This window comes from Panicum virgatum, chromosome 6K (assembly GCF_016808335.1).
Source record: "Panicum virgatum strain AP13 chromosome 6K, P.virgatum_v5, whole genome shotgun sequence".
Taxonomy (NCBI): domain Eukaryota; kingdom Viridiplantae; phylum Streptophyta; class Magnoliopsida; order Poales; family Poaceae; genus Panicum; species Panicum virgatum.
Genome location: NC_053141.1, coordinates 17,028,220 through 17,056,028, shown reverse-complemented (window position 1 = coordinate 17,056,028; position 27,809 = coordinate 17,028,220). Strand labels below are relative to the sequence as shown.

Below are 27,809 nucleotides of genomic sequence, written 5' to 3'. Positions count from 1 at the left end.
GCCGGCACCCGCACGTGGTTGTGGATGCTGTTGGACGGGTGGAGTGGAGTGCGTTGTATCGCCGCCAGTAACGTTTCTGGCAAGCGCTTGTCAAATTGGATTTGCGATTTTTAACACCACAACAGCATAAGTGTCTTATACGTAAAAGTCTTCAAATCCACAACTAACTAAGAAGTTTACCTTAAAATCAAGAAGCTTGCACATTAATTCATTATCTGGTGTTTAAAATTAGAGAGTTATGGATGGGCAGATTCTTAGGATGGGCTACTCCATTGGGGTACACCTCCAGCACGACCCGTTGTCGCCGTCGCTGTAGCCGCAACTGGCGATCCAACACCACGCCACGGCCGCCGTCACCTCGGCCGCCCGTTACCGTAGCCGCATCCAACTCATAACCAACATTGTCGCTGCCCACGTCCGCCAATGTCCACGTCCAGTACGGCTGACGTTGTTGCGGCCGTCCTAGCCGTGGCGGCAGACACGTCCAGCGCGCTCAACAGCACCACGGCCGGTGTTCACGTTCGGCAATCTATGTCCGGCGACGCTGTTGCCGGCGGCAGCGGCGACCACACGTCCAGATCATCCCATACACCCGCAGGTCAGTAACTGAAGGTAGATGGTTTTCATTCTTTTACACCAACGTATAGTAATCTTCCGTGTTTCCTCTTGTACATATTGAGTTATGCGTATATTATTGATTGCTTGTGAGTTATTCGTAGATGATCTTAGCTAGCCTGCAAGAAACGTATATATATTGCTTGCTTCTGATGTTTCATACTTATTAGTACTAATATAGTTATGTTATAACTCAATCACAAAAATCATAATTGATGACCTAATGAGACCATTCCCCTTGCAAAAAGTATGGAGTTGAAAATACTTTCTTTGAAATGTTAGATAGCTGCTGGAGCGGTGAAGATTCAACCCAAACAGTCCTTGGAGAACTTTGGGTTGGGGGGGGGGGGGGGGGTTCAAAGTTTACTGTTGCATCATTATTCTTGACAGGCAGCAGCGCGTGATATAATGCAATAGGAAGACATGTGTCACATTGTAACCTACCAAGAAGCAATGACTAGTGTACCCCATAGTGCTTGAACTCCTTGCATATATATAACCACCAAGAACTGTACCAAGCAATTACACTAGTGTATAGTACCACTATATAACTGATCGATACCCTACCCTTGGTCTTTGCTACTACCAAGAACTGTTTTTGTGTGTGTGTGGGCGCGCGCGAGAGAGAGGATGAGCGGCAGTTTTTTTTTAATTTCTTCTATAAGAATGGAAGGTACTAGGAATTAGCTTATTGTACAGACAGATTCTGAAGGGTTTCGTACCAGCGTACTTTTTCTTGGGTATCAGTGGGTGACGGAGTGAAACTACGGCGTGAGATTGCCCCCACAGAATAGTGGATTAGGGGAACAAACAACCCTAGTTCCTGGCAGCTGCTGTGATACTCGCGTCTTGCACTCCGGGTAGTCAACACCGGCTGCACGTGCACGACCAGCAAAACATGCTCCCTCTTGCGCTTTCGGCACCTTCTGTATTGGTACGCTGTGTTCCCGTCCCGTGCATGGCCAGCTCCTGAGTATGAGGGCAGATACGAGGTGACGAATTGGTACTCTTCCTTTAATCCTCTTTTCTCTGCTGGCGAAAGACCAAAAGCCACTGTTCTGTATCAAAAATAAAGGCCACCACTCCTTTTGCAGGTGGTAGGTAGATAATATCCTCGTGTACCCTGTAACAGTTGCTCGTATTGTGTTGTTTTGAATACCCATGTGCCTTGCTGCCTCTAAGGTCCAGAGCTTAATAATATTGGTGAAATTTGGCATGATGTGAAATTCCTTGAACACACCGAACACTATTCAATTTTTTTTTGTGAATTTCCTTTCTGTTTGTCTTCTCTCCAATTGTACATCAGAACACCAGCATCCTGACAAAAGTACTTCTAAAATAAAGGACGACGCAGATGTATTCAAGCGCGTAATAAAGGTAATACTAGACCACTAGCCACCTATGAGAAATATGCAGACTTTGTGGCATCGCGGGAGGGCTATGGACTTCTTGAACCAACCTATGTTTAAAGTTGAGAATGATATGCATCCTAGTATTTTTACTTTAGAGGGAACTTGTTTGTTGCAACTGCAGCTAATAATATCATTTGTAAATGCAACTGCATTTGAATGTGAATTCATCCGGCTTGTGCACTGTATGTAGGCATGCATATATTATATTCTCACCCTGTTGCATTCTGGGAACCATTATTAGTGACATCCAGAATTTAGTGCCGTCTTTTATATAGGATGACCATTCTAACAAAGCAACCAGAACAGCCTAGTAGAACCTTGCATAGCAACTGGTAACATCATTGCCTGCCCCACTCGCCATCTTGTGACCTTGTTGGTTCTTTTTTCTTGAATTAACAGCGTGACAAGGGCTGAGAGAGACTCGACGCTCTCGGATGTCAGACACTCAAGCCGCGAGCGGATCATCACCTCAACACTTCATCGCAAGCTGCGACTATTAAACTCTGATATTGGGTTCATGTGCTCCAATACCTCATGGGAGTCATGTTTGAGGAAAAAATGGAGGGTAGCACAGCGTAGATCACTTTTAGATTGAGAAACGGTACGGGACCAGCATTTAATAATCTCATTCATCTTTTGCCTTCTATTCATTGATTTTTCACCTGCCACACATATAAATAAGGAGAAGCCTAATTTGCATGCTTGTTCATGCAAAATGAGGCGTAGGTACTTGTGAAACTTTGCAGCCGTCCCGTATTCTATAAAAACAACACAGCATTGTCATTGAATTGCGACCGAACATGCAATTATAGTCGTGTAGCATTATCACTGATGTCCGGTCCAAACACCCCTTTGCACCGGTCCGATGGATATTGGATTTGAGTCGGTGGCCATGATGTTGACTATCAGCAATAGTTTTGAGCCGGCAGTGAAAATATATTATCATCACCAGTTTGAACCAAGACGAAAAATAAAGATAACCCTTTTTAAAGTATGTAAAAATTCATAATGGCAAAAAATAATAAGTAACTATCGCACGATCAACCATCTCAACATACAAAGTCATATTTTTTTGCGAAGAATGTGTCCATAGGGATTCAAGCCCTTGACCTCATGGAAGCGGCCCCTCCATACCACTACCCTACACAGTCATTTGTGGCAAATAAAGGGATATTGTTCTTTTATATTAACTTCTCTAGATCTATATTAATATAATTAGATGAGACAACTATCTTTAAATATAAAAGTTGCTAGCTTGTTTTAGACCATCAAGTCATGAATAGACCTATCAGTGGAAACCAACATGACAGATCGTTTTCACCGGCGCTTCCAATGCTTACTATACCCAACCTACTTATATATATGACCGTACCCTACGGTGAAACTCTATCACCATTGGTTTAAGTTGAACCGTTGGTAAGGTTCTATTTGCAAACATATAGTCTGTATGAGTTTTTGGTAGTATAACTGACAGATGCAGCTGGTCTTGTCATTAAATTCCACGTCTAGGAGTAGGAGCACATGTTGATCATATCGGCCCCTGCTAACTGCTAAAGTTTAGCCATGTCACGTCGGATGTTCGGATATTAATTAGTAGGACTAAATGTGTACAAATTATAAATCTAGTTCCATAAGTATAGGGCCAGTTGCGAGACAAATTTATTAAGCCTAATTTATCCACTATTAGCACATGTTTACAGTAGCACCACATTATCAAATCATGAACTTATCAGGCTTAATAGATTCATCTTGCGAATTAGCCCAGGGGTTATATATGCAATTAATTTTATCATCTTTTTTGAGACCACAATTAATTTTATCATTAGTCTATGTTTAATACTACTAATTATTATCCAAATATCCAATGTGACAAGACTAAAGTTTATTCATGCTTGAACAAGGACTTTGGTACTAGTCTGGTGGTTTATTTTCGTGGGATATAGGAGAAATGGATACTTTTTTTTTGCCAAACACAGTACAAACACACAGCTCACACATATGCATGTACACTCACTCCTATGAATACATGCATGCAACCTTACCCCTATAAGCATCTCATCATTAAATTGGCGAAGTCACCGCATATACGCCTCGTTGTCGACGGGCATATTGTCTAACACTAAAAAATTAGAACCAATTAAATTATAAAATAAATCTAGAAAAATGCGAGTAGAAAAACCCTACCTCACAGTATTTTTTTACTTAGAAGAGCTCAAGCCGAGTCTTTCTCCATGTCAATGCGCCATAGCTATATTCTCGGTGACGTGTATCCTCTGACGCAATTAAAGCTTCATATAGCTAGTGAATTTTGCTGGTGTTTTTTCTTCCTAACCTGGTCCAACACCTCTAGTTCCTACCTCTATTTATAAATTGTACTAGTAGTAGGGTGACATATGAAAGGAATATAGATGAATTAGGCAAACTTAAAATCTTAACCCTTAGCATTTCTTATTCTTTCTTTCATTTTCTATATTTGGCAACAAAATGGAAAATATTTGTGTTTGCCTCATTTTCTATATATAGACACACACACACACACAGAGAGAGAGAGAGAGAGAGAGAGAGAGAGAGGCTCTGTCTGACATTCCGTGGCAGTATATGGAAATTGGTATCGTTGAGGCTATGGTTGTTGGTTGTGGAGCCGATGCATATGCCAAGGAAATGGTGGTAGAGAGGGTGCCATATTATCAGTAATAACGTACTACATGGTCCAAGAAATCATTTCAAAATATTTTAATTGCAGAAGAAAAAAATGTTGCCCCAAATTGCTGGTGTCATATGTTAGCTCGAGAATGGAATATAAATGCACTTGTGTATATGAGCACCTATCAAGCATCAATTGTGTGCATGATGTACCGTAAGATGCTTTCATAACTTGTGTGTAGCACTATATATATAGATATGGTTGATGTACTATATTTCAGTCTTGCCTGTCCATTCTATATATATTAGTTTGCATTATTGCCTCTCCTGATAAGAGCAACGGATGTGCCCTCTTGTGAAGGGGAACGCACTATATTGCCCTCGATCTATTGGAATAGAAGGCACCAGGAAATAGCATACTACGCGGCGGTGATGTTAGTCTTCTATTGCCCCACTGCAATGATGTTCCTTGCTGATAAACTGATCAAAAGTTTGAAGCTAAGGAGTGGCCCTGGAGCATACCCAGACGTGTACGCTGCAAGCTAGAGGAATACCCCCAGTTTCGGGTGTCTGCTGACTGCTGATACCCTTGCCTCCTGCAACCTGCACTGGCACGAATTCATGCACATGCATATTGATGCAAATCTGATCAACGTATGATAGTGCTAGAGCCCGTGGATCGCAAATGATCTTCACCAACAAAGTCCAGCGCAGATCGGTTGGACCGGTGCTGCCAATCGATCAGACCGGTTCGTACAAAGATGCCGCAAAAATCTAGAACCACGAGCTCAGGAGGGATACGTCGAAGTTGTTCTGAGCTAGGGTTGGAAAAGCTAGGATTTGAAGAACAAAAAATTAAATGCAATAAGTTATTGAATCAATTAGGATTACCTCAATCGGCCTTAGCCTTCATGTACATAGGCCGGGGAAATCATTTGTTTGACGGCTAATGTGCTGCATCTCAAGAATTTCCATTTGATAGATCAAAGAATTGTTTAAATCTGTTGCATCCAGACATACAACCATGTATCATGGGACGCGCATTGTTTGGAGAACCATTCACTACAAAATTAAGAGATTACAAAGTGTTAATGGATTGTATTATTGGTGACTGTCAGGTAGTATATTATTCACATTATTCTTTTCTGTTCGATGAATCTTGGTTGGTAAATGTCTGTCGCACATATGTAATTCTACTAGCTCTTCTTTAGTGTTCATACTGTAGTCACCTATTTGTACAAACAAGTAAAGGCTACACTTCCCTCAGGCCACTTCAATAAAACTCACGGCGATAGAGCGATAAAACTCATCCAAAAACAAGAAGTCGACCTTCAAAATGCAAAATTGGCCTCATTCTGCTTCTTGCTCAAAGCTCAGGGCTTCATAACCAACTAAAATATCGGTGAAAGGATCAGCACACCTGATTCAAATAGCAAAAATGTGATGCCATAATGTGAAATTCCGTGAACGAGAGCAAGCCTTAAATATTTTCATCTGTTGTCTTCAAGTTATTTGCTATATATGAACTTATTGCCAGCAAAACACGCACTTTTACATAGTGAAAGCCTATACAACATATAATTTCTTTTTCCCAAAACTGTACTAGGCAGCCTGACAGGAGTTCTTAAACCTGGAGAACACGTACAGGAGACAGAATGCATTCGAGCACATAATAGGTGATATAAGGTAGAAGGATCCTCCACGAGTGAATTAAAAAGGAAATCATCTCTATCCTCTAGTCAGATATATATGTTGTGTAGGTGAGATAATGAGTATACATGCCAAGCAAGAGGTTCCGGGTTTGACCCCACGCGCCGCAGGTGCCCATATTTTGCATAAAAAAACAAATGACTTATGACTTCTCCTAGGTTTGAAATATTTTTAAGAAAAATTTAGACATCTTACATGTGTGACCAATCGTTACTAAAATTTAAGCAACCGGTACTGATGATCGAGACTATTTGTCTTGGTTTCTTAGTATCGGTTACAAAACCGGTACTACTTCATGATTAGATATAGCGTTAATGACCCTTTTTTCAGTAATAGCTGGATTGTATTCTTCTGGATCGGCAGTGGGCAGGGATAGTCCACTTGAAAAAAGGTTTTGTTGTAGTGCTAACATTATGGGGGTATGCAATTCCACCACGATCTTAAGCAGTGATCATTCAAGCCGGACAGTCCTTTGAAGCATATTTACGGTTTCAAATTTTACAGTTGACTCATATTTGACATATAAACTAGGCGGCAGAACATGGTTTAATGCGAAGGAAATACACACAAGTGACATCGTAACCTACCAAGCAATAATGACTAGTGCAGACATAATGCTTGGACAACTATATCATGTACCACTACATATAACTGGTACCCTAACCATCTTACTAGCTACACCTTTTCTACCCCTGCTTTCGCCACCACTAAAACGAACCGGGTTGTCGAACGGACAACCCGACTCCCTGTATCGTCGTGATAGTCCCTGGATCAGTAGCTATCACATACAGAACTCATTTCAATTACATATCACAGTCATACTTCGCGATAAAACACAACAAAGGTTTAATTATTACATAATCCAGCGGATTGTGATACGAAATCATCTGGTACAAGCCCATTGGGCTAAAAGGGAACAACCAGAAAACGGAAGCGGTAGCTAGACTTCTGGGGCATCCTTCCTCTTGACGTCTTCTTTCATCCACAGGCAAACTTGAGCGAAGCACGAGTCGTCCTTAGTCCTTCCTTCAAAGTCATCGTCGATCTTCGAGTTGGATCCTGCATCTACCAAACTATCCCCAAGGACGGGATAAGTTCACGCCACCATCCGTATGCAAGCTTTAAGTGGATGCATTATGGTATAAGAAATAGTCAACAGATAAGGCTAGGGTTTCCTATGCGTAGCATCAACAAAGTATAGCATCTGCCAAGTCACCTGACGCGGGCCATTCCGGCATCCCGGACTCCATTCCGGCATCCCGGACTCCCGATCAACTCACACCTCCGAGACTCACCCAAGTCCCTGATAACCAAGTCGGTGCGAGAACTCCCTCTCCTCGCACCTCAGCTGCTATCCAAGCAGGAAAGTAGGCTAGAGGGAGGTAGAAAAGTATCAAGTCACACTAACTAATGGAAGTAACAGAAGAGTAGGAATGTACATGACCGAGTACGCGGCTATACATATAGTTTTCACCCTGCAGGGGTTGTACACCTGTACCCACTCACCCCGTCGCCAACCAGCAAACAACTCCGACTGACTCCGAGGCACCGATCTACTGAGAACAAGAACTAGCAGCCATGGCACCATCCTGCTTTCTCGGGTTTGGGCGCGTTCTCTCGCAAGAGGTCGCCCCGGGACTGTGAAGCCATCTAGAATAGGATTCCCATGAATCCCGTGAATCGGGGAACGTCAGGTCCACACCTGCTCCCCCTGCACCGATACTACATCCGCCTAAAGGCTTGGCACCACGCTTACTAGCCTCGGACCAGATCCACCCGCATAATGGATATGTGGTGTGCACGCTCACAAAGTCCCACCAATCATAGTTACACCAACCGGTTCCTTATATGCCGGGGCGAGCATCTCCGTCCTCATGCGTATCCGCCACAGCGGTCCGCGACTGGCACCCATTACAGGTAAGGCCCACAAAACACCTCCAGAGTCTAACCGTGTCCAACGACACAAACATGCACCCGCAACAGGTGCTCGCAGGGTGTGCCCAACACACACCCCCAGCAAAGTCAACTTGCTCGCCCCCTGCTAAAAGCCCTAGTCACCAACTCCTGATATGGTGGATCTCCACACACGCCAAGACTATCATATCACGAGGAAATCCCACACATACACATGCAAGCATAACAACCATTCAAACATGGTTTATATTAGGAGTTCAAGGAAAAAGGGCACACAATTGGCTATGCAGGTTCATCTCATAACAGTAATAAAGCGATAGCAGTTCTAGCAAGCAATGTCTAATAGGTAATCAAATCATAGATGGGCGTGAACCTGAGACTTCTCGTAGTCGTCCTAGGTCTTCAGAGTCTTCTCATTGTCCGGGACGTCCTCCTGGGTCCTCTGGGCGTCCGGGGCGTCGATCAGCTCCTCCTCGCTAAGGGCCTATTTGTAATTATGAATTACTAAGGGGGCTAAAGTGCAAAAGTGCACAAAAGTACTGAAATAAGATCCAACTCATAACAAAACCTACTCTAACGTGTAGATCATGATTTTAGAAGAATTATGAAACTGGTTTCATAATTTTCGGAGCTCCGGTTGATTTATTATCAATTTTTTTATGCTTAAAACAATTTCTAGAATTAAATAAAGGTTTTTGGAAAAAGAAAAAAACACAGGCTGACACGTGGCAGCGCCAGGGAGTGCCACGTATCCTGCTGACGTCAGCACGGGTCAGCCACTTGCTGATGTCATCATGGCTGTTGATGACGTCAGTGTTGACTTGGTCAACATTGACCGGGTCAACTAGGGTCCACGTCCAAGAGTCAGTGGGTCCACGAGTCAGTGGGGCCCATAGGTCAGTGTTGCAGGAGAGACAGACATGTGGGCCCCGTGTGTCAGGTTGGGTTAAAGAAAAAGAAAAGGTGAAAGGGATGGCTTCTGGGCTCAAAGACCGGTTGGGCCAGCTCGGCGGCCTAGAAGGCGTCGGCTCGGTTCGTGGAGTGGCTTGGGCTGCGGCTCAGCAGGCCGGCTCGTGGGGCTCGGCAGGTCGGCTCGGCTCCACTTGGTGAACTGGGCCTGTGGGGCAAAGATGGCCCGTCTTCTTCTTCTTCTTCTTTTCTCCTTTTCCTTTCTTCTTTTCTTCATTCTTCCTTGACTGGCTGACGTCCCGGTGCCTCGTGGTGGCCACCTCTTCTTCTCTGCTTCTCGCCTCCTCCGACGGGCTTGGCAGGGGCGCGCGGTCAAGGACGGCATGGCGGGGCTCTCTGACGGCGCGGCTTGATGAGGTTAGCCGGGATGGACAGGGGCGAGGCGTGTGTGTGCGCTCGAAGCGCGGCGTGGCCGTGAGGTCCTCCGGGCGGCGATGGCGAAGGCCTCCAGGTGGCGACGGCGAGGTCCTGCGGCGACGCGTCCTTCAGGCGGCGATGGCGAGCATCTCAGCGAGCCTAAACTCGGCGGCGGTGGCATGGCCACGGAACGAGGGCGGTTTCTCCGATCTGGCGAGGCAAGGCGGGCCGGACACGAGCTCGGGCGAGGACTGGGGACGGCTCGTGACGGTGCGGTGGGCTGGCGCGTCCACTGCACAGCGTCTTCGCCAAGGCGCGACGGCGGCGAGGAGTGACGGGGCGTCGAGGCGAAGCCGGGCAAGGATGACGGGCTTCGGGTGAGGCCGGTTGGGGTGGACAAAGGCGGCCCTCGCAAGTCCAATTGTTGCATTGATGACATTGTGGTCGAGTTTGGTACCAGCGGCATGCATTTTCTTGGGTAGCCATGGATGATGGAGTCGATGATGGCGTGCCACAACTGGGTCTAGAGAATTATACACATGAGAGAATGCTCTCGCCGTATGGAACAACCGGAGGTACTTGTGGCCACTGCAAGCATTGCTTTTTTTAGTCCTCGATCACCGACTACGACGAACAACTAGAACAGCAAATCTTCTTCTAGCTCTCCCACATTTGTTGGGTTCGTGGGAGCCTTCCTGTTACGGCAAGTTGTTCCCAGGCAGTGGCTAGCTCCTGCTGAGAGTACTACTCGCTGCCTCTGTTCTCTCCTCTGAAAAGGCTAGAAGCCGCACTCTTATTGCAGGCGGTAGATAATCCTTGAGTACCTGAGTTGGTAGTAGTGCTTTTGTGTTTCGGTTTGTTTGTAATACCCATCTGTGTTTGTAGTAACAAAATTCCCAAGAGGTTAATCCCTTTTAAACAAATAATCAATCGTGATCAATACGGTGTGTTAGCAAGGTATATAGCTAGGTACCTCCCTTTTAAACAAATAATCAATTGTGATCAATACAAACATAAAATATTTAAATAGGGTAATGACTCTGGTTGAACGGCCGATGGATCCACAGTCTGTCGTTTATCCAATGAGCCTGACGCCCTGGCCGACCATGTGCGCCTGACCCACCGGTCCCACATTCGAGAAATTGGAGACCGCCCCCACCCTCTCACACGCCTGTTCATTTCATTTCCTCATCCTCTCTCTCTAGGGTTTCCCTCTCATCCATCCCCTCTCGCATCCACAGGCTAATCTGCTTGCATTCCCCACCATCGGCGTGTGCAGATGGATCCCTGTGGTGTGGTTTTGAAGCACGGATCAGATCTAGGTGAGTATTTTGCCTACTCGCCCGCATCATCGGATTCCATGGCATTTTGATTTTTTCACGTTTGTTTCTGGTGGGGGTCATTGATGAAGGAACTGGAATCGGGAGGGGTACTGGAAGGGCAGATCAGATAGGTGACTTCATGCCCTTCGCACACCTAATAATCTCTCTCCATCTCGTCTCTGATTTGGATGTTTTGTTTTGCGTGGAGACAACAGCATCTCACGAGATTGGAATATGGTGGTGCATGTCAGAATCAGGTGAGTGACACCCTCTCTTCCCCTGCGCAGCATGAACCACACAACCAAAATCTCACTCACACCCCATCTCCTCTGATTTGAGAGCTTTACTGTGCAGAGACATTAGCAGCTCATGGGGTGAAAAGTGCAGGTTCTGAATCAGGTGAGCGCCCCCACCTTCTCGCACCATCTTTTTTTGTTGTGACTTGGATCTCTAACTACTTTTTGGCTTTGATCCCTCTCTGATACGGTTTTGTTGACAGATTCCGATGCAAGGAGCTTTGTTGACAGTGGAAGGATCTCTACTAGAGGAAAAAGCGCACATGGTGAGTAAAATAGATCCCTTCCCCCTCCCCTCTATTTTTCAGCATGTGCTCTGTGATTTTTGCATCTCTAGATTTTTTGTTTAGCTACATTTTGTTTGTGGTTAGTTGGGTGATGGGAGGAGGTAGGGTACACTTGGCTAATGATTGAATAGAGCGTGAGTTCTAGTGAAATTAAATCATAGTTTTGTACTGACGAAGATTTCTTGCTATTTGCATCTCGCTTACTGAATTTGTTGCTACTCACTTGTTTATTTTTTTACTTCCGATAAACAAATACTGCAAAAAAACACTAACGAGGCTGATTTTTGTTAAACATTTTTGTTGTTAGATGATGTGTGGTTTACTATGCCAAGAGTACAGAAGCAGCAACAAGGCTGTTTGTGACATCACCTAATGTGTTATGTTTTGAAAATAAATCTATCATCTGGTATTCTTTTGTGTTCATGCATTTTTTCGTGTGGTGGGTTCTGAATTAGGCAATAACACCTTTTAGGTTCAGGAAAAATCATGCATTTTCATTATGCAATTTTATTGAATATTATTACATCTAAAGCATTTTTTACTGTCATAGTAGTATGTGGTTTTGAATTAGGCAAAAACACTTTTAGCAGAAGGTAAATTCATATATTTCGTTAGGCAAATTAATTGAATCTTTTTTTTACATCTAAAGCATTTCCTGATTTTCAAAAATTTTGTTCAAATATGTGAAGGTTCAAAGAAACAGGACGTGGGCTCGATTGTTTTCTAATGTTTTTGAAGCAGTGGTGAGTGGAAATCAGAGAGACCCAAAGAAGGGTTGCACAATAAGGTGAATCCACCTCTCTGCCTTTTTCTTCAATTTTGCCATTTGTTTCGAGTTATATATTGGGAGCTCAGAATCTGAGAGTGAGATTTTTCGTGAACAAGTCAGCCTCTGGTGGCACTGAACGGCGACATGCTCGGGGGCGGGGGGGGGGGAGGGTTCGAAACACCTTTTCTCGTGAATATGCATTTTTGCATCAGTGGTACTTGGATTAGATCAGGGTGTTAGGGTTGTCTTAAGTTTGATTTGATTGAAGTGAAATGTGCAAGCTAGATCTAGGAATTGAGAAATATCTCAAGAACCATTTACAATGCGAGTGATCTTTTACTGTTTCAATGCTTGGTTAGAGAGGTGCAAATCTGATTTCTGTTTTGCTAAATGATAATTTAATCAGTGAGCTAGGCAACCTAGTGCACTTATTTAGGCAATTCTTCTGATTTCATATACTCAACTCAAAGCATTTATCTAGGCAATCATGTGTTAAAAACAATGCAACTCAGTGCATTTACTTAGGGTTCTTGTTTTGCTGAATGATAATTTCATCAGTGACCCTAGGCAATCTAGTGCATTTATCTAGGCAATTCTTCTGATTTATATATGCAACTCAATGTATTTATCTAGGCAATTCTTCTGTCTTTGAAGTAAAATGCTACTTTTATCAAGTCAATTTTTTATTTTGTCTTTTGTACAGTCTGTTTGTGCAGCTCTCCAGGTTATTGTTATTCTATAGATCCAGCAAGTTTGTTTCTGATTTAGATCAGCAATTTGATAGTAGCAGATCGTTTTTGCAGTATATATTATTGAAATTCTATTTTATGTATGGTTATATTGCAATATGAAGGCATGCCTTATCTGTGACCTACATCTCTGTTGATCTTGTCTTATTTTTAAATCTGCATGTTACTGAAACATTTTGTTCTATACAGCTGAACCTGATCATGCTACTGGCAAGAATGTGGGAGGACACGGGTATAGTGAGTGTCTACACCAAGCCGTAGGGTTTAGCAACCTGATTTCTCGGATCCAATTGTTCTTCTACTGTATGTTCCCTACCCCTCTATGCTTTTTCACCCCAAAACCTAATGAAAAGAGCATTAATCAATAACCTAGTCATGGCCTCCGACCTGGGGCAAGACCTTCATCAGGTGCTCCTCCGGTTTGTTACTGCTCAATCTACATGCCCCTACACGCCGGAGGAGCACCTCGCCACATACATCGTGTAGTACTACTGCATCATGTTCCTGAACTCGTCCTTGCTCATTTATATCTGTAGCCTTCATAACTGTGAGTGAAAAAATACAGAATTACATTGTTTTGTTTTTCATTTGTAATTTTTGTAAACCAGAGTGGTGGCTTGACTAAACAAGTACAAAACTACATGTTGGATGTTTGCGACCCACAAACTTTTCTACTAGCATTATCATAAGCAATTAAACAAAAAATAGTAGGCATTTAAATATGATTCAGATAGCATTTTAAATGTTCAGTTCAAGCAATTTTATATCATTTCACATGTATCATGCGATAGACTCTCCTTTTATCCAGAACCACGTCTTTTACATCATTACAATCATATGACAAATATATTAGGCTCCTATAGATGAATAAGCACAAGACTTTTTTCTATATCATCAGAAGTTCCTTGCTCATTTCTCTATTCATTTTGGAGCAATGTGACTAGGTTGACTTGCAAATCCTGCACTTTTTTTCTTTCCCTTTGCCTGAACATTCATCCCTTAGCTAGCATATTTTTCCCTTTTTTGGTGCCCTTTAACTTTTGATTTTTGTGGGTTGTTTATGTTTGGCCATGTAGTTGCACGACAAGCATCAACTGGATTAGGAGGTTATGTACATTTCTTGCCTATTTTTACCTAAATATTTTACTATCATTGGCAGTAAATGTTGTTTAGATTAGGCAAATTATGCACTTTGTTAGGCAATAATATGGTTTTGAATTACAAAATAATGTGGGTAGAAATTTCAATAACATATTTCCAAACTAGGCATAAATATGATCATGAATCAGCTAAACACTGCTCATCAGGTCATATAGAACAAGCAACATTTCCTTTTCAGAAAAAATCAAATGTTTTTCAGAAGTATTCAGTCTTGTTGATGTTTTTACTCCTGATACTAACTGCACTGGCTATTCCTTTTCACTAATTCATATTTCCTTTCCTCCTTTTCAATACCACAAAAGAGTGTCTACAAGTTGATATGCCTTTCTAAAAGCCTGCAAGTTTCTTCAGTGGATAAACACTATAACATGCTCTACATCTGTAAGGCTCCTACCATTTTTGGGGTATATCTAAAGTTTATAGTTTTAAATTTTTGATCCATAATGAAATAAAGACTTTCCATTTTTCCTTATAGCTTTGGTGTTTGGTGGCCAGAAAGTCCATCAGATCAAAATCGGCAGCAGTTTAGTTGCAGCTCAACCTTGATTTTATTCATGTGTAGCTTGATATTAGTTGTAGTAGCTCCAATCATTGTTTGCTCAGTACAACAGTTGAGGCAATCGTGACGTGTATGCTGGTAGTTTTGAAATTTTGTGAATGTTTTGAATTTAGATGGGGTGCAACTTTATGAATGTACTAATTTGCCTACAATTTTTCATAACTTTGCTTATGAGGTTTCAAAAGTTGCATTTTGTCATTGCACCTATTGAAACTAGATGCAAGCAAATTAGGAGTGGTGCCACGGTGGTGCAGGTTTGATTTTTGGTGAAAAAATTAGCTGTGACCGGTGCCAACTTTTTTATCCTAATCTGACAGCTTTTTTGCCAAATAAAGAAAGCTAGTAATCATCTTTACCAAAAAGGGACAGGCCGTATGGTCGGCCTAAATTACGGCCGACCGTACGTTAGCCGAGTCCTTTAAATAGTATGGTACTTGCAGTTAATCCCTCCGTCGTTCCCCAAAATTGCATTCATCAACATCAAAAGCTGCCCCTCCCCCCTCTCATTTTTCTCACATGCATGTATTAGCGTGAAGTTATTTTATAAACCCAGGTTGTTAAAATGAACTAGAACGGAGTGAAGTAGTTTTCATTGCTTCACTGATTTCAGCTTCAGAAGTGAGAGTGTTTTGGGAAAAACCATCCCATACATATCATAAATGAAATATTTTTACATCATTATCTAGAGTCAACGAGCAGAATGTAAAACCTTTGGGGACCTCCATGTTTGTCTCGCCGCTGTTGACAAAGTTCATTCATGGGCACAATGCCGCTGTTGACGACCAAAATTGGCAGGGACTGTTGGCATTTCTTAAGTCGATACCGGGTTTGTAATGATCTCGGTAACAATCTCAGAATTGCCTGTTGGCGGTCCTTAGTGCAATCACTAGAAATGAGGGTGCCGAACCCAACCTAGCAACTGCACCCAAGGGGTGCCACTCTCGTGGTATAATCAATACGATTACTGAAGGATCCGCAAGCGCACGGATATACCGTTGTAGCATTTCACCCGTAGAGTAAGGGTATCGTCATTTATTTGTGTCCCAAAGGACGGCAACGGCAAAGGTATTGTACTTAACATTAACCATGACATTGTGCCTCAAGCAATAGGCAAAACTCTAACAGGGGTAAGTCCAGGTAAAGAATAAGCAAGGGTAATGAGACATAGCACACATCCACACTCCAAGAGGAAGGAATAAAAGAGAGAAACAACAAAAGAAAGAGCTACTCTATCCTACGTTATGTCAGCTGGAGCATAGGCCAGGTTAGATGTCCTAGTGCTTCTATCCAAAACTAGGGTTATGTTAGGACATGGTCAGGACTGCAGGTGCCAGGAAAATGGGATAGCGGGGAGAAGGTCCCGCACTCGAGAACGTCCAGTTCCGTTACCTCTTTGCATGAACTCCTACACCCGACCCGAACGTCGGGGAATACGATAAACACAACACAGCTGTTACGCCAGATGTACAGGGCTATCACCACCTGCCGTCTACCCCAGTCACACCGTGGAGCACGGTCATATCCGAAGGATCCCGCATATCCGAGCACCACGCTCGTCTATGAAGTCACTACTCTAGTGCCCCCTGGTCTCCCACCCTTCGGATGGACAAGTAAAACACTAGAGCAAGCCCGAAAGTATAACGAACCTCTATCCGCACCCGGATCATCTGGCCTAACCAAGACCTTTGCATAACTTATGAACGAACTAAGCATGGATTGATAAACTATCAAGATAGTAAAGCAACCATGGCACAACTCTGTATTATGAATAGAAGTCTGACAAGTCGGATACAAAGCCATACCGGGAGCCGAGGATTGCTTAATGGCCCCGAGGATGGCTTGCTTGCTAAAGAAGAACTAGCCCAGCTCCACTACCTAGCTAAGAGAGAAAGAGAGAGGAGAGCCTTCTTGGAATGGTGGAAATGAAGTGTTTGTGTGTGTGTGTGTTGAGGGGGGTGGAGGAGAGGCCTATTTATACTACTTGGAGGTCGGTTTCCCGCCAACGCACTTATGGAAGGTGATCAGGTGCCTTGGGGGTGACTCCTCCTCCAAATGCACCTGGACGGGAGCCAGGTCACAGGTTCGGCCGACCCTAGGGGTCGGCCGACCCCATGTGTCAACCTCCCATGCTGATCCTTTGCTGGGTGGTTGATTCGTTGGATCTTATCCTTATCCTCTGGTGCATCTTGCGTGGAGACCCAGTTGCCTTTGACATGTGGGCCCTCTTTGTAAGGGTGTGACGCTGGATGTGATATTCTGCATAGTTGTACGGCATCTGCTGCTTGTTTTCATGTTATTCCGCTCTTGCTCATCTGAAATATACAAAGCTCGAAAACAACTGTGGAGCAAGGTTAGTGATATAAATATGTGAGTAAGGCGTATAGTTTTCCTTTATTATTGAGTATAGTTGACGGTCGGATTTGGCACTTAAGCACCGTCAACAACTCCCCCAAGCTAGCCCTTTGCTCGTCCCGAGCAAAGTTTTAGACTTAAGTTTTTGATTAGGAGTTGCCACAATATCGCATTCCTGACTTATGCACAAGGCATAGCCGAGTGTTCTTACCTTTATTTTGAATAAGTTGGCCTTGTTCACACCTTTTTACCTTACTCCTGTGGGGCTTATAGCATCATCCTTATCTTTGGCGGTTGAGGGTCAGAACAGCTTTCTAGTTTTTACCACTTACCACTTACCACTCTTTTGTTCAACCGTCAATCCAGAGGTTTTATAGTTTTTTGAAAAGAAATGTTGTAAGTTCCTCGGGTGATCGATCTTTCGAATCGCTCAAATGTGTTTCATTCCTCACCAAGGCCCATTTTTATGCACCTTTCTTTTTCCATCCTACTTCTAATGGCTTCTTTTTTGGTGGATCTGTAGGTATGGAGGATATGATGGCGAACTTGCTTCTCATATTTTGCTAAGTGAAAAACTGGATTTGAAGGAGAAACAAGTCATAAGCCTTGATCAAGATGTGCAAGTGTGTGGGTATTTTTAGTGGATGATGGATGCAAACTCCTTTATATGATTTCTCTCTCCCTTGTAATATTTTTGGTATGGGCTATATTTTTCTTTTTCTTTTTTTTTCTTCTTTTTTTTGACACGCCTTGTGGGCATGTGGCATACCTTCTTTGGGTATGCATCTTTTTTCTTCTTTTTTTTTGACATGCCTTGCGGGCATGTGGCATACCTTCTTTGGGTATGTATCTTTTATTTCTTTTTGTATAGCCCATATATTATGATGATAACTTTGGAGAGAGATAGTCATGGTACAACATGGAGTTTATTTGTGGATGGATGGATGGATGTACTTGCTATCTTCCAAGTGTAGAAGTATAGCATGTGAGTGGACGTGTACGTGATCTTGATTATGGGCGTATGAAATGATTCTCTCAAAGGGTCACAACAATTTGACTAAGCTCAATGAGAAAACAAGTTGCATATGTGGAAAGGCTTTTCAAACTTGTAACTCATATGGCTCTGGATGGGAATTGCATATCACCGAGGAACTTTATTTTATTTTTGTATTTTTGAAAAGAAATACTCCGGATATCAAGCATCAAATAGGAGAAGATCATAGTAACTCTTTTCAGCCATATCATAACCCACAACAACCTAGATTCGAATTCTATTTTTTGCTACCCACAAGTTTCAAGCTTAAGGTTTGAACAACTGGCCATCAAACTCAGAACTTAGGAAGAGCACAATGATATAATTAGGCATATGAAAGGAACTAATAGAGCAACTATTCGTCATCTCAACAAGGAAAAACTACACATGCTTACTACACATACTAGAAAGCAAGTAAATATTTTTGGGTTTTTCTAGGTTTTGCCAATTTTTATTTGATTTTAGTTATGCAAATTTTTATGGGTTTTCAGAATTTTGCAAATTTTTGTTTGGTTTCATGCAAGGTTTTAAAAGCGGTAAAGATAGAGTTTGATACAAGGTACCTCTCATGGGGGTCCTCCCCCAAGCTAGCTTCTGGCTCACTGCTGTTGGTTGGGGTTAAACCAAGCCCAACGATAGTAGGCCCTCCACTCCTCATGGGTTTGCTGTTGTTGCTGCTCCAGGTTGCGGATCCTCTAACCTGTGTATCGCTGCCAGTTTCGAGTTGACTCGATATGCTGGCCCAGCGACTCGTCGATGTTGGTGGTGCGCATGTTCAGCTCGCCCATCTGTCGAGTCAGAGTGGCAAAACCTCTGGACAAAGTTGTACGTCGCGGGGGTCCACTGGAACTAGAGCTGGTGGACCGGCGCCCTGAGGCCTGCCGTGCCCATTCTGAAAAGATGGCACTCTGCCATGACGAACCTCCAGCCTCATACTGTGGTTGAGGCTGAGGTTCCTGCTGCATGAATTTCTCTCTTCTGGCTCTGCTTCTTGTGACCCTGCCAGGAAGACTAGAAACACTATGCCTGCGGCTCTCCTCTTGTGAAACAAGAGGGATGGTTAGCGAACGACAGTTATACAAATGATATCCCGCGTTTGGCATCAGGATTTCATTTGCATAACCGAGAGAAAAGAAAATCAATGAGTCATCCGGGCCTTTCTAAGATTCAGATCATAACACGGGGCTATTCAATGAAAGGAATAGGGTTCCCGTCTAAGATTCCCAAGTTTGATGCGATGCGGGTAACCAAAGAAGTGCATTCAATAGGACCCGTCATCCGAAAATTTGTGAGCCATTGCTTAACTATTGCTTTTGCGGAGGGGATTCGGATCTTGTTGATCATGGCGTATAATATGATCAACTCATCGTCCCGCACTGGTCGTGGATAATCTCTTGAAAAGAGAGTGATAGCCACCCACTTGTGCATCAAACGAAGAGTCGGATTTTGAATGTCATTGCACCGAGGTGCAAACTTGCCATGAACAACTTGACCTGAAATCAAACCCCAAAACTCATGTTGATCAAAACCGCGACAAGCTTTTGCAAGGGAAACTGGCAAGCAAGCGCTAAAACCAAGGAGGTGGCTGAAATTTCTCCAACTAAAATAGCGTTCAACTCCAAAAAGTCGAAAAGAAACACCATCATCCACCTCCCGAAGAGTGCAAAGAAACTGGATGGTGAGGAGATGAGAACCATTCTCCTCAACGGGCACAAAGCCATCCCATCCAACCGCATGCCAAACACGAGCGAAGTCAATGTCCATACCTGTCTTCTCGAGAAGGTCTGGATCGAAGGCTCTAGTATGACCAAAGCTTCGATTCTTGATCATGGCATAGGCTTGATGCTCGCGGTCATCTCGCAAGTCGAGGTACGGTGCATCATCTTCATCTATTTCCATGTCCTCGGCTTGCGGTTCTGCAGCTTGCTCCTCAAATTGTTCTTCTTGTTCGTCTTGCTCATAGTCCATCATGGTCGGTGTTGGTGTAGGTTCGGAGGAATGATGAGAGCTTGACTCACCCCGTAAACAGGACGAGCCTAACCGTGTCATCTTCTTGAAAGCTCTAGAAATCTTCCGCCTTGCACCCATCATGCTTGCAACAAGAACGAACAAGAATGAACGAGAACAACTCGATTCGGGTTATGTTAGTGAAATGAAAATGAAACTCTTACCAGAATGCTGTTCCGCAAAGTGTGTAGACAATCTTGCAGCAAAGAAATGAGAGAGAGAGAGTGTGTTCTTGCGATCAAACTTGAGTCAAAATCCAAAGGCAACCTGAGCAAGAATGTGTGAGAGGGAGTCTGAGTGAGTGTGTGAGCTTGAGAGAGCTCAACACCCCTCTCGGCCTCTATTTAAAGAGAACTCATCGTGTGCACCCGAGGAGAGGCTACCCACAATGGTCAAGTGACCGTTGGAGAAGGTGGGGCCCAGGAGCCGTTGGCCTTGGGTCGGCCGACCTGTGGGGTCGGTCGGCCCCAGGGTGGCCCCCCTAGTGCCCCCCCTTTGGCCAGGTGATTCCTCAATGGTCATAAACTTTGAAAATATGGTGCACGGCCAAAAGTTTGCCCGAAAAGATGTCCAAATTATTTTTCCCAAAGGATTTTAAAACTCAGAAAATATTTTTGGTATTTTTGTGAAAAGAGAAAATTGCTAGAAAAATTCCAGCATGCAGAAAACAATTTTGAAAATTTTCAAATATGCAGTGGAGAAATCAAAAGAGGTGCAAAGAAAAATTTGAAAAGGCGGAGAAAGCAAATATGAGATAAATACCAATTTACCTTTGGCAAGAGCGTGTCGTTTACAGTCTGACGTGCACAACTTTTCTCCACCACACTTACCACTGGTCGGCTCGTCCTGGAGAACTGGACGAGGCCGAACTGTCGACCTTCCGCCACACCTTCTTTGCCTTCTTCTTTCTTTTAGGTGTGGGGGGTCGGTGTTCTGGCTGAGGTTCCGGTGCACCCCAGAGTGCTTGCCCTTCACTGTCTTGTTGTATCATGAAGCGCTGCTCTTCCCTTTTCTTGAACCTGAAGAACATATCCTCCCTTCCGACATGGAAGTAGATTTCTCCCTTTCCGACATCGATCCTTGCCTTGGTGGACCTTAGAAAAGGTCGCCCTAGTACGAGGTCGACTACGAGGTCGCCCTCCATATCCATCACTACAAAGTCGGCAAGGACGAAGGAATCTCGTACTCATACAAAGACGTGTTCGGCTATCCCTTGTGATACCGAATGGTCGAATCTGCAAGCTATACGAGCATAGCTGTTGGGGGAAAGAGCAGGATATTCAAGTGCTTCACAGATTACCTTGGGAATTATGTTTACACTTGCCCCCAGATCACAAAGGCATCGCTCGAAGTGTTTGATGTAGATTGAGAAGTTGATCATGGAGACCCCTGGATCCTCTTGCACTGCTGCCACCAAGCCATTCCAAACGTCATTTCTTGGGGAATTGTACCTGCCTGCATAGTTATTGCGTGGTGGCCTCCGGGATCTGTTACCCCATCCGGTGGACACCATGCTGACATTTTCAACGGGAGTCTCGGGTTGCCCCGGGATCTTCCCGCTCTCAACAGTAGGTAAAGTAGCAGCAATTTGTGCAAGCTGGGTTTTATTTTTTTATTAAAACTTAACTGATTTTTAAGCGTGGAGGACAAAGTTTCAAGCTGAACATTTAAACTTTCTAGGAATTTGTCATTGGCCAAAAGCTTTTTATTTATATTTTCATTAATTTTAACTTGGCCAAGAACAAGATCTCTTAAGGGAGGTTGGTTTGAATTGAAATTCAAATTATAAGAAGGATTGTATTTGTTACATCCCTAAAATGGTGGACGTGGCTGGTTCAACCCCTGGTCTCCTTGTGGTGGACGGTACCCGTGGTTGTTGTTGTTGTTGAGGTACACGCAGTCTTCACGGGTTTCGTGGCAGTCGTTCCCCGAATGTCCATCATTACCACAGACTTTGCACGTGAAGTGCGAACCCATGGCATAGACGGGAGCATGGATTTGCTGTTTGCTCCCTTCCTCCATCTTCTTGATGAGGAGGTCTAGTTTTGCAGCAATTATATCCATCTCCTTGACGGTATGCATGCCTTTCGTGAGGGGTTGGAGTCGTTCATCGCTCCGCCCCTGATTGGAGACTATCTTCTCGACCAATTCTTTTGCTTTGGCTAAGGTCAGGTCGAGGAAGGCTCCTCCAGCAGCAGCATTAATGTTGGCTCGAGATGTCATTGTAAGCCCGTTGTAGAAGCTTCGGAGGAGGAGCCACTCATCCATGCCATGATGAGGACAGGCCAGGATGTATTCCTGCAGCCTCTCCCAAGCTTCCGGGATGGATTCTATCCCCGTCTGCTGGAAACTTGAAATTCTTCCACGCAGGGCATTTGTTTTGCCCAGCGGCAAGAATTTAGCGAGGAACGCCTTGGAGCATTTGGCCCAGGTGTCGATGTCTTTTTCTTTGTAAAACCACTGTTTTGCCTTCCCTAGGAGGGAAAAGGGAAATAGACGAAGCTTGATTGCATCGGCAGCGACACCCCGTATAACAACGGTGTCGCAGAGCTCCAGAATATTCTGCAAATGTGCATTTGCGTCCTCGTTCGGCTTGCCACAGAATGGGCTAGCCTGCACCATGTTGATGAGGCTTGATTTCAGTTCGAAGTTCATGTCCCTGATGTTGATGTTGGGGCTAGTGGCCATATTGTCGGTGGTGGGGATGGAGAACTCGCGGAGAGTCTTTTCAGCCATAGCCTCAGGAACAAGTGGTGCATCTTGAATGGGTTCCTGTGCCGGGAGAAGAGCGAGAGGAGGAACGATGCGAGGTCGTGCCCTTCTCACGAGCCTCTCTGGATTGTCTATGTAGTTTTTCGACAGGGAGAAACCAGTCATACACTACCCCTGTCTTCTTTCAAATAAAAAATAAAAGACATAAAGTGACATTAGCCTGAAAGAGTAAAGACTATATCCTGAGTACAAAGCCTAAGTTAATATCAGCACAATAACTTTGTTCACATGCCATCCCTGACAACGACGCCAGAAATGCTTGTTGGCATTTCTTAAGTCGATACCGGTTTTGCGATGACCTCGGTAACAACCTCAGAACTGCCTGTTGGCGGTCCTTAGTGCAATCACTAGAAATCAGGGCGCCGAAACCCGTCGTCGCAACTGCACCCAAGGGGTTCCACTCTCGTGGTATAATCAATATGATTACAGAAGGATCCGCAAGTGCACGGATATACCGTTGTAGAATTTCAACTGGTGAGTAAGGGTATCATCATTTATTTGTGTCCCAAATGACGGCAGTGGCAAAGTTATTGTACTTAATATTAACCATGATATTGTGCCTCAAGCAATAGGCAAAACTCTAACAGGGGTAAGTCCAGGTAAAGAATAAGCAAGAGTAATGAGACACAGAACACATCCACACTCCAAGAGGAAGGAATAAAAGAGAGAAACGACAAAAGAAAGAGCTACTCTATCCTATGTTAAGTCAGATGGAGCTTAGGCTTGGTTAGGTGTCCTAGTGCTTCTATCCAAAGCAGGGGTTATGTTAGGACATGGTCAGGACTGCAGGTGCCAGGAAAATGGGATAGCGGGGAGAAGGTCCCACACTGGAGAACGTCCAGTTCTATTACCTCTTTGCATGAACTCCAACACCGAACCCGAACATCGGGGAATACGCTAAACGCAACACAGCTGTTACGCCAGACGGACAGGGCTGTCACCACCTGCCATCTACCCCAGTCACACCGTGGAGCACGGTCATATCCGAAGGATCCCGCATACCCGAGCACCACGCTCGTGTATGAAGTCACTACTCTAGTGTCCCCGGGTCTCCTACCCTTCGAATGGACAAGTAAAACTCTAGAGCAAGCCCGAAAGCACAACAAACCTCTATCCGTACCCAGATCATCTGGCCTAACCAAGATCTTTGCATAACTTATGAACGAACTAAGCATGAATTGATAAACTATCAAGATAGTAAAGCAACCATGGCACAACTATATATTATGAATATAAGTCTGACAAGTTGGATACAAAGCCATACCGGGAGTCGAGGATTGCTCAACGACCCCGAGGACGGCTTGCTTGCTAAAGAAGAACTAGCCCAGCTCCACTACCTAGCTAAGAGAGCAAGAGAGAGGAGAGCCTTCTTGGAATGGTGGAAATAAAGTGTGTGTGTGTTGAGGGGGGTAGAGGAGAGGCCTATTTATACTACTTAGAGGTCGGTTTTCCGCCAACGCACGTATGGAAGGTGATCAGGTGGCTTGGGGGTGACTCCTCCTCGAAATGCACCTGGACGGGAGCCAGGTCAGGTTCGGCCGACCCTAGGGTTCGGCCGACCCCACCTGTCTGCCTCCCGTGCTGATCCTTTGCTGGGCGGTCGATTCGTTGGATCTTATCCTTATCCTCTGGTGCATCTTGCGTGGAGACCCTGTTTCCTCTGACATGTGGACCCTCTTTGTAAGGGTGTGACGCCGGATGTGATATTCTGCGTAGTTGTACGGCGTCTGCTGCTTGTTTTCGTCTTATTCCTCTCTTGCTCATCTGAAATGTACAAAGCTCGAAAATAACTGTGGATCAAGATTAGTGATACAAATATATGAGTAAGGCGTATAGTTTTTCTTTATTATTGGGTATAGTTGAGGGTCGGATTTGGTAATTAAGCACCGTCAACAGGGACCGGTCTAACTGTCAACAAATCTGACCGGTCGACACGTATGTAGCCGGTCTGGCATGACCAACCGGTCTAACTGTCACACCCAGTTTTAAAAAGAAAACTGAATGCATAACTATATGTATGCCAGGATCAAGTTCCATACATATAGTGACGTCATAATGGAATAATGAGCAACAATGTCACGTAAAACAAACTTACAACGACTAAAAGTCTATCAGAAATGTACAGCTTCTCCTGAAAACGAAGGCTCCACACTTCACAGGCAATCGACCGGGAGTTGCGTACGCCTAGAACTCAGCAGCATCTTCATCTTTATTCAAACTTTCTTCTCTGAGCAGTGTTGGTATAGCAAGGGTGAGCACATGTTGTACTCAGTAAGTATATTGAAAAAATAAATGACATGCAAAGCTTAAGCAAGAATAAAGGTTGGCTGAATAAAATGGTAAGCATTTTAATTAACAGTTGAACATTAACAACCTATTTACTAATTTTATATGAAACCATCCCACATTTATAAAAAAAGTATATGTCTGAATAAACAAAAAGCTTGGAACATTTAAATAATCGAATTAATCAAAGCATTGATTTCAATTAAGTTGACATGTGAGGGTCCGAGCCGCTCTTACCATGAGCACGACTGATATATCAGTTTTCACTCTATAGAGGTTGCACATTTTCACCACAAGTTGTGTTACCCGTTACGCAGTGCTGATCATCCTCATCTTGGGCAGCGGTGCTCTGGCAATGTGACGGCAACGAGGCAGCACAGGTGATGCGAGATGGCACCGTGGAGATGGAGGCCGCATCAAACTTGCCCGAGATGTCAAGGACGCGGTGAAACAGCGGGCGCCCGATGGCGGATTGCTGGCGGCGGCAGGACGCCTGGGGTCGAGGTTCCGCAAAAGAGGGCATGGGAGTCGTGTGTGCCTAGGCCAAGTCGGCATCTGCTATGGAGTAGGTCAGGTGTCGGGTCGAGTTGGACCCAAAACAGGCCTCAGAGCAATTTCAGTAGGGCTGCTAAATTTGAGTGAGCAAATGCCCATTTCGAAGCACACTTCTAAATTTTACTCATCCAAATATGGGTCTCCACTCCAACAGACTAAGTAAATTGGGATTTTATTTTTCCAACTAACAACTAGCCCCACCTGTCATTCCCACCCCCACCCACCTCTCCCACTTGCTGTTCCCACCTGACGAAGACGCGGCCGAAGTCAGCGGCCTCGGTGAGCCAAGCGTCAGCGCCCGCGGCGGCGGGGCTCGCAGACTGCTCGTCGACCGCCGCGGGGAGGCGATGCTCCAGGGCGAGGTGGTACCCCGCGGAGAGCACGACGGCGCCGGCGTCCGCGGCGAGGCGGAGGCAGAACACGTGCACGTTGGCCCACGTGCACGACCCGAGGCAGAATCCGCCGCCGTGGAAGTGGATGAGCATCGGCAGCTTGTTCCCGGAGGCATCGCCGACGCCGACCGGCCTGTACATGCGTACACGGAGGTTCTTGGCCTTGTTGTAGATGGCCTCCTTCCACTGCACCGATGGGTGGCTGTCGGGGAAGGTGGTCAGGGAGGAGGAGGCGGACGGGTCAGGCCGGAGCCGGGGAGGAGGAGGCGGACTGGAGGCAGGCGGGATCGGGACGGAGCACAGCCGCGGATTGGGATCTAGCGCAGCCACCGGAAGAAGGAAAGGAAAAAAAGTGCGACCCATAATTGGCAGCCCAAATAGAAGGCCACCAAATTTGGGGTGTGGGCTGAGAAATTTGAAAAGCCTACTAAAATAGCAGCCTATTTAGAAGGTCTGTTGGAGATCAATTTTTTGCACTCATCGAGTAAATATGGAGATGACAGCCCATTTAGTAGTCCTACTAGAGTTGCTCTCACGACATCGACCATTTGGGGGCTGTATGGGGCCCACTAGCAGGAAGCGAGAGAGGGCGTGGGGTGGAGCTCTGTTGCATGCATGCTTGCATCATGCGCGTGCGTGTGCATGTTCAAATGTTCAAGATCACGGGCAACAGAGTCATGCATGTTCACGACCTGATTCCTGAGTTTGTTTTGGTCTCATATCCACCATACGGAGTCCATGGTCATCACGTTGCGTACCTCACGGCGGATCATGAGCCGGTCGCGCGCCGTGAGCATCATGGCGGGTGGGGTGAGCAGGGGTCAGCAAGGGTGCGCGATGACAAGGTCTCGGCCTCGCGCAGGATCACTCTGGCTCGGCGTGGCAGTGGTGCTTGCACACGGTGCAGGGAGGCTGGGGCGGCCACAGTTTTGCACAGGGAGGCAGCGAGGAGGCAGGGTCGGGTGCGGTTCAGTTCGGTGATTCCTGCGGTGATGATGATCTTCTCCGGGAGTTGGTTGTGACGAATCCACGGTCGACGGCCAGCAGTGGCGTTCGGCTCACGGGCAGTGTCGACCGGTGACGGAGGGGCGATGGGAACTGGTACAGGAGGTGCCGTTCGGCATGGGGAAACTGATGGTCGCGTTGATTTGCTTGCTCGACCGACGGCCGCGGCCGCAACCTGCACGCGAAGCAGAAGGCGGTGGCAGCGCAGGGGTTGTGTCTGGCCGTTCGTGACTCGCTCACACTCAACCCAAGGTCGGCACGGTCATTGCGAAGGAGATGAACGAGACTTGCAGGCCCCGTCTGGGCTGGAAAGAGTGCGTTGGGCCCAAATAGAGGTGATCAGAAAAAAATAAGGAATGATGGACCAGCGGAGACGCAAACGCGAAGAGAGAAAAGAAAGAACAAAGAAAAAGAAAATTAATTCTTTTCTTCAGCTGGAAAAAGTAAGCTATGTAAATTTTATCCCAAAAATTTAGGGATAAATTCTCATAGAATATTTAGGATACGAGAAGCTCAAAAGATTTCAGAACTTTCCGTTAGATGAACCGAGCTCGGGGGAAAATGATAATAATTGTCAGAAAAAATCTGAAAAAATCTCAGAATATTCAGAAGATGGATAATTTTACTCGAAAGGATATTCCCAA

At 44.9% G+C, this 27,809-nt stretch overlaps 2 protein-coding genes and 1 non-coding gene across 4 annotated transcripts; 2 read left to right on the top strand and 1 right to left on the bottom strand.

Annotated features, from left to right (window-relative positions):
- The first annotated feature begins 10,746 nt into the window (after positions 1–10,746).
- On the top strand, positions 10,747–12,310 carry LOC120639117. Of its 2 annotated transcripts, XM_039915153.1 has the most exons (6): positions 10,747–10,942; positions 11,032–11,073; positions 11,158–11,199; positions 11,297–11,341; positions 11,442–11,504; positions 12,215–12,310. In XM_039915153.1, the coding sequence occupies exons 1-6, from the start codon at positions 10,900–10,902 to the stop codon at positions 12,250–12,252; spliced, it is 273 nt and encodes a 90-aa protein (XP_039771087.1). In that variant the 5' UTR covers positions 10,747–10,899; the 3' UTR covers positions 12,253–12,310. The 2 variants fall into 2 exon arrangements, with proteins under 2 accessions (XP_039771087.1, XP_039771086.1); XM_039915152.1 differs by having other exon boundaries at positions 11,032–11,199.
- A 10,111-nt stretch (positions 12,311–22,421) lies between these two features.
- Positions 22,422–22,530, top strand: LOC120639397. Its single transcript, XR_005661400.1, has one exon. It is a non-coding gene; the product is annotated as a small nucleolar RNA R71 (small nucleolar RNA).
- Positions 22,531–25,959: 3,429 nt separating this feature from the next.
- Positions 25,960–26,960, bottom strand: LOC120713307 (probable carboxylesterase 15). Its single transcript, XM_039999295.1, has 2 exons — positions 26,919–26,960; positions 25,960–26,346 (listed from the first exon to the last, which is right to left on the bottom strand). The coding sequence occupies exons 1-2, from the start codon at positions 26,958–26,960 to the stop codon at positions 25,960–25,962; spliced, it is 429 nt and encodes a 142-aa protein (XP_039855229.1).
- Positions 26,961–27,809: the final 849 nt, after the last annotated feature.

Bases quoted from the DNA above. Each gene is read 5' to 3' on its own strand.
- LOC120713307 (XM_039999295.1), bottom strand. From the start codon at position 26,960: ATGATGCTCACGGCGCGCGACCGGCTCATGATCCGCCGTGAG. The intron at 26,347-26,918 runs GTACGCAACGTG...CCATCGGTGCAG, and splicing joins GGCTCATGATCCGCCGTGAG to TGGAAGGAGGCCATCTACAA.
- LOC120639117 (XM_039915152.1), top strand. From the start codon at position 10,900: ATGGATCCCTGTGGTGTGGTTTTGAAGCACGGATCAGATCTAG. The intron at 10,943-11,031 runs GTGAGTATTTTG...TCATTGATGAAG, and splicing joins GAAGCACGGATCAGATCTAG to GAACTGGAATCGGGAGGGGT. The intron at 11,342-11,441 runs GTGAGCGCCCCC...TTTTGTTGACAG, and splicing joins AAGTGCAGGTTCTGAATCAG to ATTCCGATGCAAGGAGCTTT.